Below are 13,616 nucleotides of genomic sequence, written 5' to 3'. Positions count from 1 at the left end.
ATAGACATAACAAGCTACCATTAAAGTTAACCCCAATAAATATACAGTATGGAATGTGTAGGCTTGTATTAACAGCAAACATGAGTCATGAGTCCTGTCATTATTACAATGTTCATTTGTTCGTTCATTCATCTTCAGTAACTGCTTTATCCTCATCTGGGTTGTGGTGGATCCTGAAACTATCCCAGGAGCACTGGGAACTATCACAAAGTTTTTGAAACAAATAATGAAGATCTAACATTTCAGAAGTGTCTGCACCCTCATTATGCAACTGTCACTGAAGTTCTGTGTTATGGAGGCATCAACTCTTGAATAATCTTTAAAGCGGGGATTCTCAACACTGCAAAAAATGATATCTTAGTGAAAATATACTGATTATAGTCAAATCTACCCAGTATTTCTTATTATAACATTACCAAAAAAAAAAAAAAGCTTTAAGTCAATTGAATAAGAAATTTTAAAGCTTGAAATTAGTAAAAAGCATTTAGAAACAGGTTGAACCATTTTATATTTGATTTGTAATAATCTCATAGTTAGAAACAGATAACATTGTCCATATTCAAGATATTTTCACTTGCTAAGATTTTTTTTTTTTTTTTAAGTGAAGACATCGGGAGTCCCTTCCCTGCAGTTTTTTGTTGTCCCTATGGCTAACGCTGAATCTGAATCAGCTGATGGTCATAGCCTTCATAAGTTGGATCAGGTGTTTAAGAATAAATGAGAACTTTAAACTGCACAGGGTAGCGCTTTCCAAGGGACTGAATGTACTTACCCCTAGCCTAAAGAAAATAAAGTACAATGTGTAATAAAAATGATAAAATAAAAAGGTGTCAGCTGGTGTATAGAAATAATCCATTAAAAAAGGGCACTGATTAGTCTTTGAGCTTATATTTATTTGACAACTGTGAGCAATAATTTATAACAGCAGTAGTGTAAAGCGTTAGCAACATTTGCTTAGGTTTATCCTTTATAAAATCCAAAGATTTCTTCTACAACATAAACATTGGACATTTTTGCGTATTCACAAACTATTTACATACACATGCCACTACATAGGCAAAAAGACAGTTGAGGCAAAGAGGCTATAAGGGGCCTATAAAATGTGTCCTATGCAAAAGTAAATGGCAAATTTTGCTTATACATATGCTCGCGCTGACTGGAAAGGTATTGGTTGCAGTCAATCCAACATTGATCATACCTTGTCATAAAATACCTCATTCTTTCATACTTTCCTTCAGTGCCTAGGTATTCTGCATTCTTTTCTGATTATGTGCAGTACACCATGTTCTGCGATTATTACACATATTCCACAAGATTCCCAATCACTCAGATCTTGTGCCACTAATCAGCTCTGAAACATATTAACAGACAGCATGGTATATGCACATTGTATATTTGGTTGTAGTTATTCAAAAGCCTAAGTTGTAATAATAACATCTGGACCAGTGCAGTGATCCTTGACTGGGACTTTTGTAATAACTAATGTTACTACAAAATATTGGCATTAATGGCAGTACTAACTCAGGCAGAAAAATGTCTTTGCCCTAATCACTGAGCCAGACTACTACTAAATTTATATAAGCTTTTCAAGATTAATTAACAGAAGCGTTTGCTGTATAACAGAGCTTTCAGAAGAATTCAACTGAAATTTGTGTAGCTATACAGTAAGCTACTATAGTTTATTTCAGTACTTATACATTTAGTCCAAGACTTGCCTTTTAATCATGAGGATTTCTTTAAGAAAATATATACTGTATATATAAATTACAGGCAGAATACAAAGGGTAATGGATTATAAATAATGTGTGAGAAGAGTTTTAGAGGAACAAAGAAGGCATCAACAAGTGCACTTTACCTCGCGGATCTACTTTTATCAGAATATTTACAAACGTTCATATCAACAGAAGAAAAAAAAACAGATTACATTCAATATCAAAGTTCCACAAGGTGCTAACGTATCCGGAGATGCATGTCGTATACAGTAGCTCTCCACATACTGAGATGTTTTATGACACAGGCCACATGGACCACTCCAAATTCATGTGCTAGATTAAACGGGACTTTTGTCAGAAAATCCCCATGGAAATTGTGATTCCCGAAGCCAAACTGTCTAGAAAATTGTCCTGAAGCGATCAAATTATTTTAGATGGTGTCACAATGTTGTCACATCCCGAATACTTTTAGAGATTGCTTATGAACGACAAGCCTATGCTAAGCCAAAATATCCAGAGTGTAATTTCACACCTCACTTAAACTCGAGTTCAAATGAGCTTTTACGTAGAGAGACTGTCATAGGACTGTCATAACAGTAAGTCAAAGGACTTACAAGGCTACTCACATGTTCTGCCTGACTAAAAATTAAGACTACTTTCATCCTAGCAAAGATTATTCAGCTCACTGCACTGCCCCTACCAGAGGAGCATCTCTAGGAATAAATCTGCCTCTCAATGCGAAAGTATCTTGAGGTATTTAAGTAACTCTTTCAAGCACTGAAGATTAAACCGTGAAATAAGAATCTCACTATCAGTGGCAAATCTTGTAGGCTAAATTCTACTAAAAAATAAAGTTGTTCCTAAAAGTACTGCATCAGTTGTTTCAGCTTGCTTGAGGTCACTGTCATACAATACATCCAAGATGCCAATATGAATCCAAATCAATGAGAAGAGGTGCAGTAGGTTATAACTCGATCAATTCGACAGTATTGCACATACACTAAGTTTCCTCAGCAAATAATAGCAAACTCTCAGTTGAACTGATTATTAAATATAACTCTACTATAGCCAATAAAGACAGACTGTATGCTGTAGTCAGTCAGTGTCGATTCCCATTCCAGTGTCAGCATTCAGTGCAAAAGGCACTAGGTTTTGTTCCAATGTCCCCCATTACAGTGTCCCTACAGAAAGACCTTTTCAAAACCCTGTTTTGCACACACTTTCAATTCAAAAAGAAAGAATAACAAACAACTGTGTTTTAATCGGGAAATCCATAGTCTACAGGCCACAGAGTACTCGATGATGATTCAAATAAGGAATAGATAAACACACAATGTCACGAGCCAACAAGAGAGCGCGAGTGTTCCTTTAGATTAGACTAGATTAGCCTGTAGTGCTGCTGGTTTCCTTCATTTGGGTCTGATCCTCGTTAAGATCGGGGTCTGAGTTCTGTTCCTCGTCGGTAGGAGAGGACGCACCGACCCTGTTGGATTGTTTAGCGTCGTTAGACGGAGAAGGGCAGTCATTTTCTTTTGAAGCGGCCCCGAACCCCAGGCTTTTCTCCAGAGATCCTGCGGGGAAAGCAGCAGCAGCAGCAGCAGCGGCAGCGGCGGCGGCGGCTGAAGTGTGCGCGGTGATGCCCGGGTACAGCCAGGGGAAGGGCCCGCTCAGCGCTGGGTATACTAACTTCTCCATACTGCTCTTATCGAAAAAAGGCATGTAGGACCCAGCTGCCGACGGGTTTATGAAGTAAAACGGCACGCAGAACGGAGTCTGTTGCCCAACCCCAGCCATTCCCATCAGCGAGTTCATAAACGCTAAGTTTGGCTGCTCCGCGCTTTCAGCGCCGCTCTTCTCACTCCAGCTCATTTTGGGCTTTTTGGCGACGCGCTCGTCCCCGAACTCCTGCTTGATTTTAACTCCAGCAACTCGGACTGTGTCGCACGCTTTCTCGGCTCTAGCGTCGCTTTTGTCGGCCTCGCCCCCGTATCCGCTGTCGGTGTCCGTGTCGTTCTCGTTGGCCTCGGGATTCTGAGTCCTCTGGATGACGGGGACGCAGTTGGCCTGGCCGTCCCTCTCCTGCGGCTGGACGAGTCGCGCCAAAACTTTGTGCAGATGCTCGAGGAGCTGCGTGCACCTCTGCTCACAGCTGGTCCACTTCTCCACCGTGCCCAGGTACTTCAGGACCTCTTTAGCACAGGCTTGAAATCCCGAGTGGAAAGCGTCCAAGTCTGCTCGGATGGAGGACTTCAGCGTGCGGTCTCCTGATCAGACACAGAGGACAGACGTTACTATCAGGGTATCTGTGATGTGATGTATCTATGATGTGATGTGATGTGATGGGATTTACCGTTCTGCAGTGCCAGGATCTTTTGGTGCTGCTGCTCAGTGACGGCCGTCAAAGCGTTCAGGTGTTTCAGAGTTAACTCCAACACAACCGCCTTTTCCAAGTGGCCCAGCGTCTACAGATAGGCACATCACACTGAATATCATAACATACGCGTTTCATAAAGCAAACATTTTCATAGAGGTCGCACACAAACAATAAACAAAACGGAAAAAAGTGCACTTTATACCGTTAACTTAAGGTGTTCTGGTAATAAGTCTTTCAATTGTCCAATACATTCATTAATCCGGTCCCTCCTCTTCTTCTCTATGAGTCTGTGGGGTAACTTATAAGCGTCCTAAAACACAATTAGGCAACAGAAAGTTCTGCAAATGTCAATTCATCGACATGGTTTGGAAAACAAAGAGGGAAGAAAGTAAACATGGTGCACTATCTACGTTACACAAACATGATTTCTACAGGTCTACCTGGCTGGTAACAATGGCTCGGATCCACACTTACCTTTCCCTCCTCTCGTTTCATACCTCTCTTTGACTTGCACATATAAAGCGACGAATAATCGACCCTAAAAAAAAAAAGTCGCAGTTGTTAGGAAGCAAATCCTTTCATGTTACAATCATGCAAATGAAAACAATGTTTTGCATTAATCAAATAATAATAATAATAATAATAATAATAATAATAATAATAATAATAATAATAAAGGCAGCATTACCCCAGAAAATCTGCGTGATCCAGGAACGCTCTGTCCTGCAGTCGCGATATTCTTTCATCCATAACTTTTCACCTTCTCTCATCCGCTTCTTTGGCAGGGGTGCGTGTGTAATTCCGAGCCGACGGAAAGTGGTAGTGCGCGCGAGAGAGAGAGAGAGAGAGAGAGAGAGAAAGCGAGCGCGGGCTGTGCGTTATGTCCAGTAGCACAGCAGCGCTTCAGAATGACGCCGAGCTCAGCGCGAGCTGCCACTGTGCGCGGGAACCAAGAGCTGTGCGCGCGCCACCCCACCGCCCGGAACCGCTTTGAGCTCACGTGTAAACGGCACCCGCTCGAAAAGACTGCTCGCTAATTAGCGACCTCTCGAGACCCCGCGCCGCCGCAGAAAGTCGTCTCCAGCCCCGTGCAACCAATCAGAGACAGCTGCCTGACACACAGATGACGACACTGTGAAGGCTATTCATAAACACAGAGCTCAGATAAAGGAGGGGTTTTAAACTTCAACACTAAACTTACATGGTCCTAAAGCCAATTTCCACCTTTCGTGATCGATCTCCAAAAAAAAAAAACACACACACCCACAAAAAACAACCCTATCTTCAGGTCACGTGAACAGACTGCGATCAGAAAACCGGTGAGGCGCGCGCTCAGGGATCTCGCGCTGCGTGCTTTAACACGTGCGCTATGGCTCCTGTAGTGCACTCACACTAATGGAGGCTGTTTCGTGCAGGTGCGACCTCGTTTGCCCCCGTGTGAACTTATAAGCATACTCGAAAACATGATTTTCTACCATTTTAGAAGCATTTCTCATGACACAAATATTTGTTTTTGTCACACATCATGCTTAGTGGTCAGCAGGTTAAAAAAAAAAAAACTCCACCCTGAAACATATTAAATATGTTTACACTGAAATATTTATGATTTCCTTAGTACTTCTGGTGTTTATTAGTTGGTTGGTGCAGTATTGTCATTTTTCTTGTGAGAAGTTAATGGTTGTGTGTTGTGCTGACATCACAGAAGGACATTGCTAGCACAGTTAGAATGGAAAACAATCTCAAGGATCTCAAACATAGGTGACAACACTCAGAGCAAGAGCTTCTTTTTTCACGCTTGCTCTTTCGCAGAGCATCGTATTCATGAGACATCCAACATAGAAGTAGAGGAGACAGCAAACGCTCAACTCAAACTCCCAGCATGCAGTGCATCTATATGACACAGTTGCGCTGAGTAATGGCATAGTCTCGGCTTGGCTATTCAGCCATCAATGAAATGATAAGCATGATGGTGTTGATGTTGGTAATAGCATGAACGCTGAAGCTTTGGCACCTTATCTGTCTGAGCAAGTAGTCAAACAGCATTGTGGGTAATGGTAGAAACCATTAAAAAACTTCTCTTGTTCTTGTTCTGATCTAGTGATAATATGGTTGTAAGTTAAAATCCCAGGACTTCCAGAGAGCCATTTTACAGCCTTTGAGCAATACCTTTAACTCTAAATTGTTTCATGTTTGTATTGTCTCAGGTGTATGTAGTTTTGGATAACAGCTTAAATGTAAATATTGTTATCCAAAAACAGTTTGAGCCAACATAACCTGGCTATTTTGGTGTCAATATTTCAGCAAATATGTATTTGTTTATGTAATAAATATTACAAAACACAAATACACAATACACAAAAATACACAAGTATAATTTTACCTAAGGATGATGTGCAATTAGCTGTCTTGTGTGATCAGCTCCCTGTCCTTTTGTTACAATAATACAAAAACATTAAGCTCTGCAAATAGCATTCAAAAACAAGCAGTTTTAAGTAAAAGATGTACGTAAATTGAATCCATAAATTCAATCAAATGTCCAGTAAAGATATAAAAAGTGGTGTGTTATTTCTTTTTTAAATATAACAATATGTAATATATATATATATATATATATATATATATATATATATATATTGATGTAAACATAGAATTTGTGTAATATATAATATGCATATTTATTAATAACGACATATATATGATTCATGTACTTCATGTTTATATGTACATTGATATACTGTGTATTAATATATACATATCATATACATTATTATGCACTGAATGTACACAACACATATACAATATATTAAACCCCACTCATAGATATAGTCTATCAACACATTATGATAATAAACATGAAGGATTAATAAAGAATTTGTTGTATCTGCCCTCACATGCCTGTAGGTCACATTACTTCTCCATTGGTATCATGTGACAGTTTGGGTGTTGTGAACTGTGTACACTTGGCAGGAGTCCGAATTCGCCCACAATTGACTGTGATGTGGGATGGTAATGCTAATTATTAACTCAGAACACCTCTTCCTCATTTTCTCTAAGGTCCCATTTCCCTGCTCTGTTTGCTGGAAGACTAGCAGTTCGCTGCTGTTGTTATTGTAGTCGTGTGTTGGAGTCCCCCCTTTCAGTCTTCTCTCCTCTCACTCCCTCCCTCCTTTTCCTCTCCTCCATTGCTTGCTGCTCTATATGTGGCTCTCAGGCAGTTCAAAATGTTTTCCATATTAGTTCAGAGCCCTCTTTGATTTCAAATAGCTGCAGCCGAGCGGGCTGGCTCGGAGAGGAGCCCCCGGCAGGGAGGGGAGGAGTGGGGCAGGGCAGAGGGGTGGTAAACAGTACAGAGGGCCAGTCAGGGAAAAGAGAGAAGAAGGAAAACTGGAGACAAAAAGAGGAAAAGGGTTGAAGAGAAGAAAGAGGTAAAGAAACAGAAAATTCTAGGTTTGAAGGAAGACTAAGCCATTGTGCTTGAGTAAGGAAGACAGGAGGAAGCATGGGGTCAGACAAGAGTCCAGTGGGGTCTAGTGGAGGGCAGAAGAAGGCCAAGCCTGATCGAGGAGGCCCAGACGACGAGGGAAGCCACAAATGCTGTGGCTGCCGCTTCCCACTGCTCATCGCCCTGCTACAGCTGCTACTGGGCATCACCATCACAGTCGTGGCCTTCCTCATGACCACCATCAGCCCCTCTCTGCTGGCCAGGGAGACACCCCATTGGGCTGGAATCATTGTAAGCATCTAACCATCCTCTTCCTCAGCTCCCAGCATGCTTTCTCACTGTCAGGGCCTTGCATGAGGCCAGCATTCCACTCTGCCAGTAAACACGCCGCCATTACTGCAGCTGTATCGAAGCCTAATTTTACATTAAACTGTCTCAGTTTGCATGTGTCACATGTCTAAGCATTTCTGTACAGTATACTTGAGTAGAATTGTTTAAATATTACTAATTCATAACACACAGACATACAGCTTTGCTGAGAGGCTATTGAAATTAGTTCCTGTGCCCAAAATAAATGATATGGGATATCTTGTTCTGTCTGGTTGTTCAGGATTTTGGATTTTCAGGGCTAGATCTTGACCTTTCAGGGCTAGATCAAAAGTTTTCCTTCTCCAATTTTCATTTGAATATTTATTTCATCCTGGACTATAGGCGATCAGTTTACAGAAATCCACTCTGTCGTGATTGTGTAACCAGTTAACTAAACGACTTTTGCTGTTGCTGAGGAAAAAAATCTAGAATATCAAGAACACAGTACACGGTAGCACAGTGAGTAGTGTTGCTGCCTCATAGCTCCATGGTCCCGATTCAGTCCTGAGCTCGGGTTACTGTCTCTGTGCAGTTTCTGTGCATGTTCTTCAGACCACATGAAAAAGGTTTTAATGTGGCATATAAGGTAACATGTGGTGCAAATAGTTTGGCATTATAGAGAAGTAATCAATTACAATTTATAATTATTTTTAAAGGTAATCAAAATATCAAAAATATGTGCCAAACGTATTGACACCCATAAAGAATGTTGTAAATAAATGCAAACAAACTGCCATTCTTAGAAAAACCTATGTAACTGTTTATTTGCTGTCAGTTCCCAAGAACTCAAGAACTCTGTTGTTGCATTTAACCATGTCCTGTTTCCCTGTGGTATAAATATGATGTTGCACACATGGATAAAAAAAAAAATTGCTATCCATTACTATGGGAAAAACCATACTATGGGTTGTTGACCTGGACAAATCAGGTAATGGATATAAAAAAAAAAATAGATACGTAAGCAGCTAAAAATGTTTCAACTGTGTGAAACAGGTGGACATTTGCAAGGATTTGTACCCATGAGTACACTGTCTCCCACAAATGAGGAGGAGGGTGAAGGAAAGAAAAAAGCAAGCAAAGATCACAGTTCAAGAATTGCACCGTTTAGTCGATTGCTGTAATTGTCCATTATCAAAATGAACTGTTAAATGCCACACAACACATAATGATGTTTGCAAGAAAAGATCTCTTCCTAAGAGCATCTCCTAAAAAGCATCACCTGAGCACCAAGCTTAATTAGAATTACAATTTGTATGGTGTATTGTGGTTAGATGATACTAGAATCAAAACCTTTTGGTCATGAACACCATCATTATGTTTGGTGACAAAAGCGTGCAAGGAAAAGTGCCTAATACTCCTGGAGGTGGATTATTGATGTTTTGTGGCTATTTTGTAGCTAGTAGTTCAGGGGCTCTTGTGAAGATGATTGGCATCATGGTTTCTACAAAGTACCAGGATATTCCAGGCTAAAACCTTGTTTTCTCTGCTAAAAGGTTCAGACTTGTCCATAGATAGAGCATTCAACATCCTTCCAAAACACAAAAATGTTTTTAAGAAACACCGAATCAATTTTGCAATGACCCCCTTAGTCTCCAGATTTGAACCCTACTGATTTGAAACCTGTGGTCTGAATTAAAGAAGGAAGCCCACATACAAACACTTAAGAATACAAAGGAGCTTAAAATGTTCTGCATGGAGGAGTGAGCCAAAATCCCTCTACATGTGTCTCCAACCTGTTTAGACGTTATAATTGTAAGGGTGCCAATAATGAAACCAGTGCGCTAAAACCCGTAATACAGCTTATTGCATGTTATTCTTTTTAGATATTGATTTTTTCTCATTTTTTATTTTTAGATCATTAAGGGTGAGACTAATTCTGGAAGGCACTCTGTGTGATCATTCCTTTTGTTTTTGCGTTTTTTGCTGGTATAGCACTGATAATCACACGCTTTTTGGTGACATTTTAATTGGTTTTGTGAGCCTGAATGGGGAGTTGTTTTATAGTTATTTCCTGTTATCCATCAACATCTCTCCAGTACTGCAGCTATACTTTTACTGTCTTATCATGTGAGATTTAGAATGCCAGGTGCTAGGAGACACACACACACACACACACACATATACACACAGACACACACACACACACACACACACACACACACACTACATCAGAGTGTCTCTGGATAGTCCCAGTTCACCACTCACAAGACCACTGCTGCTAGAGGAAAACACTGAGGTCATCAAGATTTCGCTGCTTAAGAACCTGGGAAAAACAATAAAATTGGACACCACACGTTGGTCACAAGACTCCAGTAAGACTGAGAAAGAGTGTGTTATCTTACAAAGGGGAAAGATATTCAATTTAGCAAATCAGTGATTATACTATACGAGTGCTGAGTTGCACAATACTAATTACAACTATCATAGAACGCCTGGCAGAAACCTAGAAATGAATAGACCAGCAAATAAGATTAGTCCAATCAATAAGGCTGGCATGTGTTTATAACTTGGGACACAATGACAACATTTTTCAACCTCTGGGTTTTAGGCACACATGCTTGTTATGCTTTTACATACAGAACAAAACATTAGAACTGTGTTAACTGCTGCAAGTAATTTGTTGAAATTAATGTAGCCGACTAAAAGTTTGTAATAAACCAGTGATTTGTGTATTGTGTTGCAGTTGTGTGTTGTATCTCTCCTGGGCTTTGTGCTCTATTTCATCACCTATTTGCCTGATGAGAGGACCTACACACAATTCATCATAAAGGTGAGAGTAAAAAAAGTGAAAAAGAGCTCTCCTTGAATTTACAAGCAGGAGATAATGAAGCCAAGGTGCAACCATGTGTCTATCTATAGAAAATATACTTGTACTTAATGTAGGTGGTGTTCAGACAAAGGTCAAGTAGAGAACATACTTCGTCTAGGGCTGTGATATGTTCTGCAGACACACGGTTTTATAGTTTAGTATCTCCTTGTAGTTTGTATCATTTTGTTTATAATGATATAAGGTCATAGAGTTGTTCATTTCAAGTTTTAGATGTGAAACTTTGTTGAACAAACCCTCTGTGTTATCAGGTTGTAATGGGTTTCTCTTTATATATTATACTTTATTTACTACTACACTATATGACCAAAAGTATATGGACACACGACCATAACACACATATGTGCTTGTTGAACATCCTACTCCAAAGGCATGGTGTTAATATGGAGTTACCACCACCTCTTTCTGCTATAACAGCCTACATTCTTCTGGGAAGATTTTCCACTAGGTTTTGGAATGTTTCTTGGTGCTCATTCAGCCACAAGAGCATTAGTGAGGTTGAGCACGATGTTGGGCAAGGAGTCCTGGTTTGAAGTCGGCATTCCAGTTCATCACAAAGGTGTTTTGGGTTGAGGTCAGGGCTCTTTTATAACAACCTAGGAAAACCATGTCTTTATGGAGCTCCCTTTGTGCACAGGGGCATTGTCATGCTAGAACTTGTTTGGGCCCTTTAGTTTCAGTGAAGGGAAATCTTAATGCTACAGCATACAAAGACATTACAAACAATTCTGTGCCTCCAACTTTGTGGCCAGAGTCTGGGGAAGGCCCAAATATGGAGGTTGTAGTCAAGCATCCACATACTTCTGGCCATATAGTATACAAGAAAATTCATGCCAAGACCAAGTCAAGACATTTCACTAACCAAGTTTGTTCTTGTCCTCCTTTATGTACTTCCAGCTCGTGTTCTTCCTCCTGTGTTCAGTGGGCCTAGTCATCTCCATTATAGTCATTGCCTTCCAGGGCCACCACTACTCTTTAACCAATGCCTTCATATGCAGGGAGATAGGCCAGGATTGTATCTGCACACTGGAGCCAGAGGACCCCATCGCACGCACCTTCACCTACGCCGAGGTGACAGACTGCACTGCCGTCACAAGCACTCTCATGCTGTACTACCTTCTGCAGATGGTGTTGAACCTAGCTCAGGCCATTGTCTGCTTGCTAGGAGCTTTCATCATGTGGAAGCACCGCTATCAGGTGTTCTTTGTGGGCTTGCAGAAGAGTTCACCCTCTACTCAGCAATGGCAGAAAGTTTAAGAGACGGGCAGTGACAGAGGCTTAGCACTGGGAGAAGGGACAAAAAGTTCTCCTGGGAGCAAAACATGTGGAGTAGTTGAGTGTGTTATGTGTTGAGAGAATGTCCAGAATTTCCCACAGCATGTCTATTTGTGTAAGTGTACAGCTGAAGATGCATGGCGTGGCAGTAGCATACTCTACTGTGGTGGCAAATTACAGTCCTTTTTAGGGCTCCTGTATTTTTCTGTATTGGCATCTGGACATTTCCACTAATATAAATGTATACTTGCTTTCACCAGTGTCAAGAAGAATATTCTTATCTAACAGGCTGTATATGTGATCCAACAGGACAGCTGTCATTCTGGGAGAGCTACATATTCACTCTGTTTGCATAGGATTTGCATATCAAACTGATGGCCTTAATAGATAGCAGTTATATGACAAATCCCCACTGTTACCTTCTCAACGAAAAAGCACTGATAAGTGTTTTATGTCTGAATACGTCATTTTTAATCCGCTTGTTTCCTTAAGGCAGTGGTGCTCAAAAAGAGGTCAGTGATGTATTGCCAGAGGATCCTCCGTTTTATGTCAATGTGTGATCATGGTAAAGATCACTGTCAATTTGTTATAGTTAGCTACTCTTTTTATAGTTATTATTGATTTATTAGCCTAAGTAAAATGTCACCTGAATTAAATGGTTACTCAAAACACACTAATGTGTGTGTTTTTATTTATTTATTATTATTTCAATTTTTAGGAAGTTGTCCATTTCATATTCCAAAACTAATCCAAAGTTAATGGTCAGCTTGAATCTAACCTCAGTTTTAATAAAACATGTGGCTAAAGTGCTGTTTATACAGTATATTACAGCATCTTGAATCATTTTAACACAACAAATGAGACAGATTGCAACTATTTCGAGAGCCCCTGGCTTAAAGTAGGTTAAATATTGCAATATTAATACTGTATCTTGGTTGATTATGTCCTGATATTGCAGTGTATAATCACAGTGCAGCTGCCCTTTATATTGTTTTATATGTTACAATCTGATAAATATAACATTGTTTTATTGATTTTTGCATACTTTTTTTTTTGTATTTTTGTATGCTCACAAACATTTCCATTCCATCTTCCACTGTGTAACAATCAAAACTGTCCTTAGTATGTTTTAGTTACAAATCATTGCTTAGACTTGCTTATTGGCAATAATTAAGTATAAGATCACAAACAGAAATAATCCTGCATACAGACAGGCAGTTGTAAATCATGTCCAGTAAAAGGACAGGCTTGTGGTCTGAAGTCTTTGCTGACATAGTGGATAAACAGCAGTGCTGTCGGGGTGGAGGTGTGGGGGGTTGACAGAGGGGGGGTCAGAGGGGGTACTTGGACACACAGCAGGTCACTGTCTGATCATTATAACTGGTTTTACACCAATGCTTTTGTTGCTTATAAAACAAATACAGAAATGACAAGTTTAAACAACCTATAATGTAACAGACGTCTGAAGAGTACTGTATATTCAATGATTTGTACCAGTACAGCAGTTATACAGGGTGTGTACCACAGAGTGTCTCAGGTGATCAGAGTGTATGATTTTTGAGGTTTGACACTTTGAACACAGGTTGAGAGAGGAATACTTAGAATGTGTGCTACATG

General features: G+C 40.1%; 2 protein-coding genes across 3 annotated transcripts; one reads left to right on the top strand and one right to left on the bottom strand.

Moving 5' to 3' along the window:
• Positions 1-872: 872 nt before the first annotated feature.
• On the bottom strand, positions 873-6,036 carry bhlhe41 (basic helix-loop-helix family, member e41). 2 transcript variants are annotated; one of them, XM_053622936.1, is made up of 6 exons: positions 5,288-6,036; positions 4,775-5,198; positions 4,561-4,624; positions 4,289-4,396; positions 4,063-4,174; positions 873-3,976 (listed from the first exon to the last, which is right to left on the bottom strand). In XM_053622936.1, exons 2-6 carry the CDS (start codon positions 4,834-4,836, stop codon positions 3,096-3,098), a joined length of 1,227 nt encoding a protein of 408 aa, XP_053478911.1. In that variant the 5' UTR covers positions 4,837-5,198; positions 5,288-6,036; the 3' UTR covers positions 873-3,095. The 2 variants fall into 2 exon arrangements, with proteins under 2 accessions (XP_053478911.1, XP_053478910.1); XM_053622935.1 differs by having other exon boundaries at positions 4,775-6,036.
• An 877-nt stretch (positions 6,037-6,913) lies between these two features.
• sspn (sarcospan (Kras oncogene-associated gene)) lies at positions 6,914-13,255 on the top strand. Its single transcript, XM_053622934.1, has 3 exons — positions 6,914-7,819; positions 10,581-10,667; positions 11,622-13,255. The coding sequence occupies exons 1-3, from the start codon at positions 7,586-7,588 to the stop codon at positions 11,979-11,981; spliced, it is 681 nt and encodes a 226-aa protein (XP_053478909.1). The 5' UTR covers positions 6,914-7,585; the 3' UTR covers positions 11,982-13,255.
• Positions 13,256-13,616: the final 361 nt, after the last annotated feature.

The sequence above is a fragment of the Ictalurus furcatus genome, chromosome 4 (assembly GCF_023375685.1).
Source record: "Ictalurus furcatus strain D&B chromosome 4, Billie_1.0, whole genome shotgun sequence".
NCBI classification, from domain to species: Eukaryota; Metazoa; Chordata; class Actinopteri; order Siluriformes; family Ictaluridae; genus Ictalurus; species Ictalurus furcatus.
Note: the sequence above shows the minus strand (reverse complement) of the source record. Positions and strands in the feature narration are given on the sequence as shown.

Coding starts and splice junctions, on each gene's coding strand:
- sspn (XM_053622934.1), top strand. CDS start 7,586: ATGGGGTCAGACAAGAGTCCAGTGGGGTCTAGTGGAGGGCAGAAGAAG. Junction 7,820..10,580: donor CCCATTGGGCTGGAATCATT/GTAAGCATCTAA, acceptor ATTGTGTTGCAG/TTGTGTGTTGTATCTCTCCT. Junction 10,668..11,621: donor ACACACAATTCATCATAAAG/GTGAGAGTAAAA, acceptor ATGTACTTCCAG/CTCGTGTTCTTCCTCCTGTG.
- bhlhe41 (XM_053622935.1), bottom strand. CDS start 4,836: ATGGATGAAAGAATATCGCGACTGCAGGACAGAGCGTTCCTGGATCAC. Junction 4,397..4,560: donor TGAAACGAGAGGAGGGAAAG/GTAAGTGTGGAT, acceptor ATTGTGTTTTAG/GACGCTTATAAGTTACCCCA. Junction 4,175..4,288: donor CAGAACACCTTAAGTTAACG/GTATAAAGTGCA, acceptor GCCTATCTGTAG/ACGCTGGGCCACTTGGAAAA.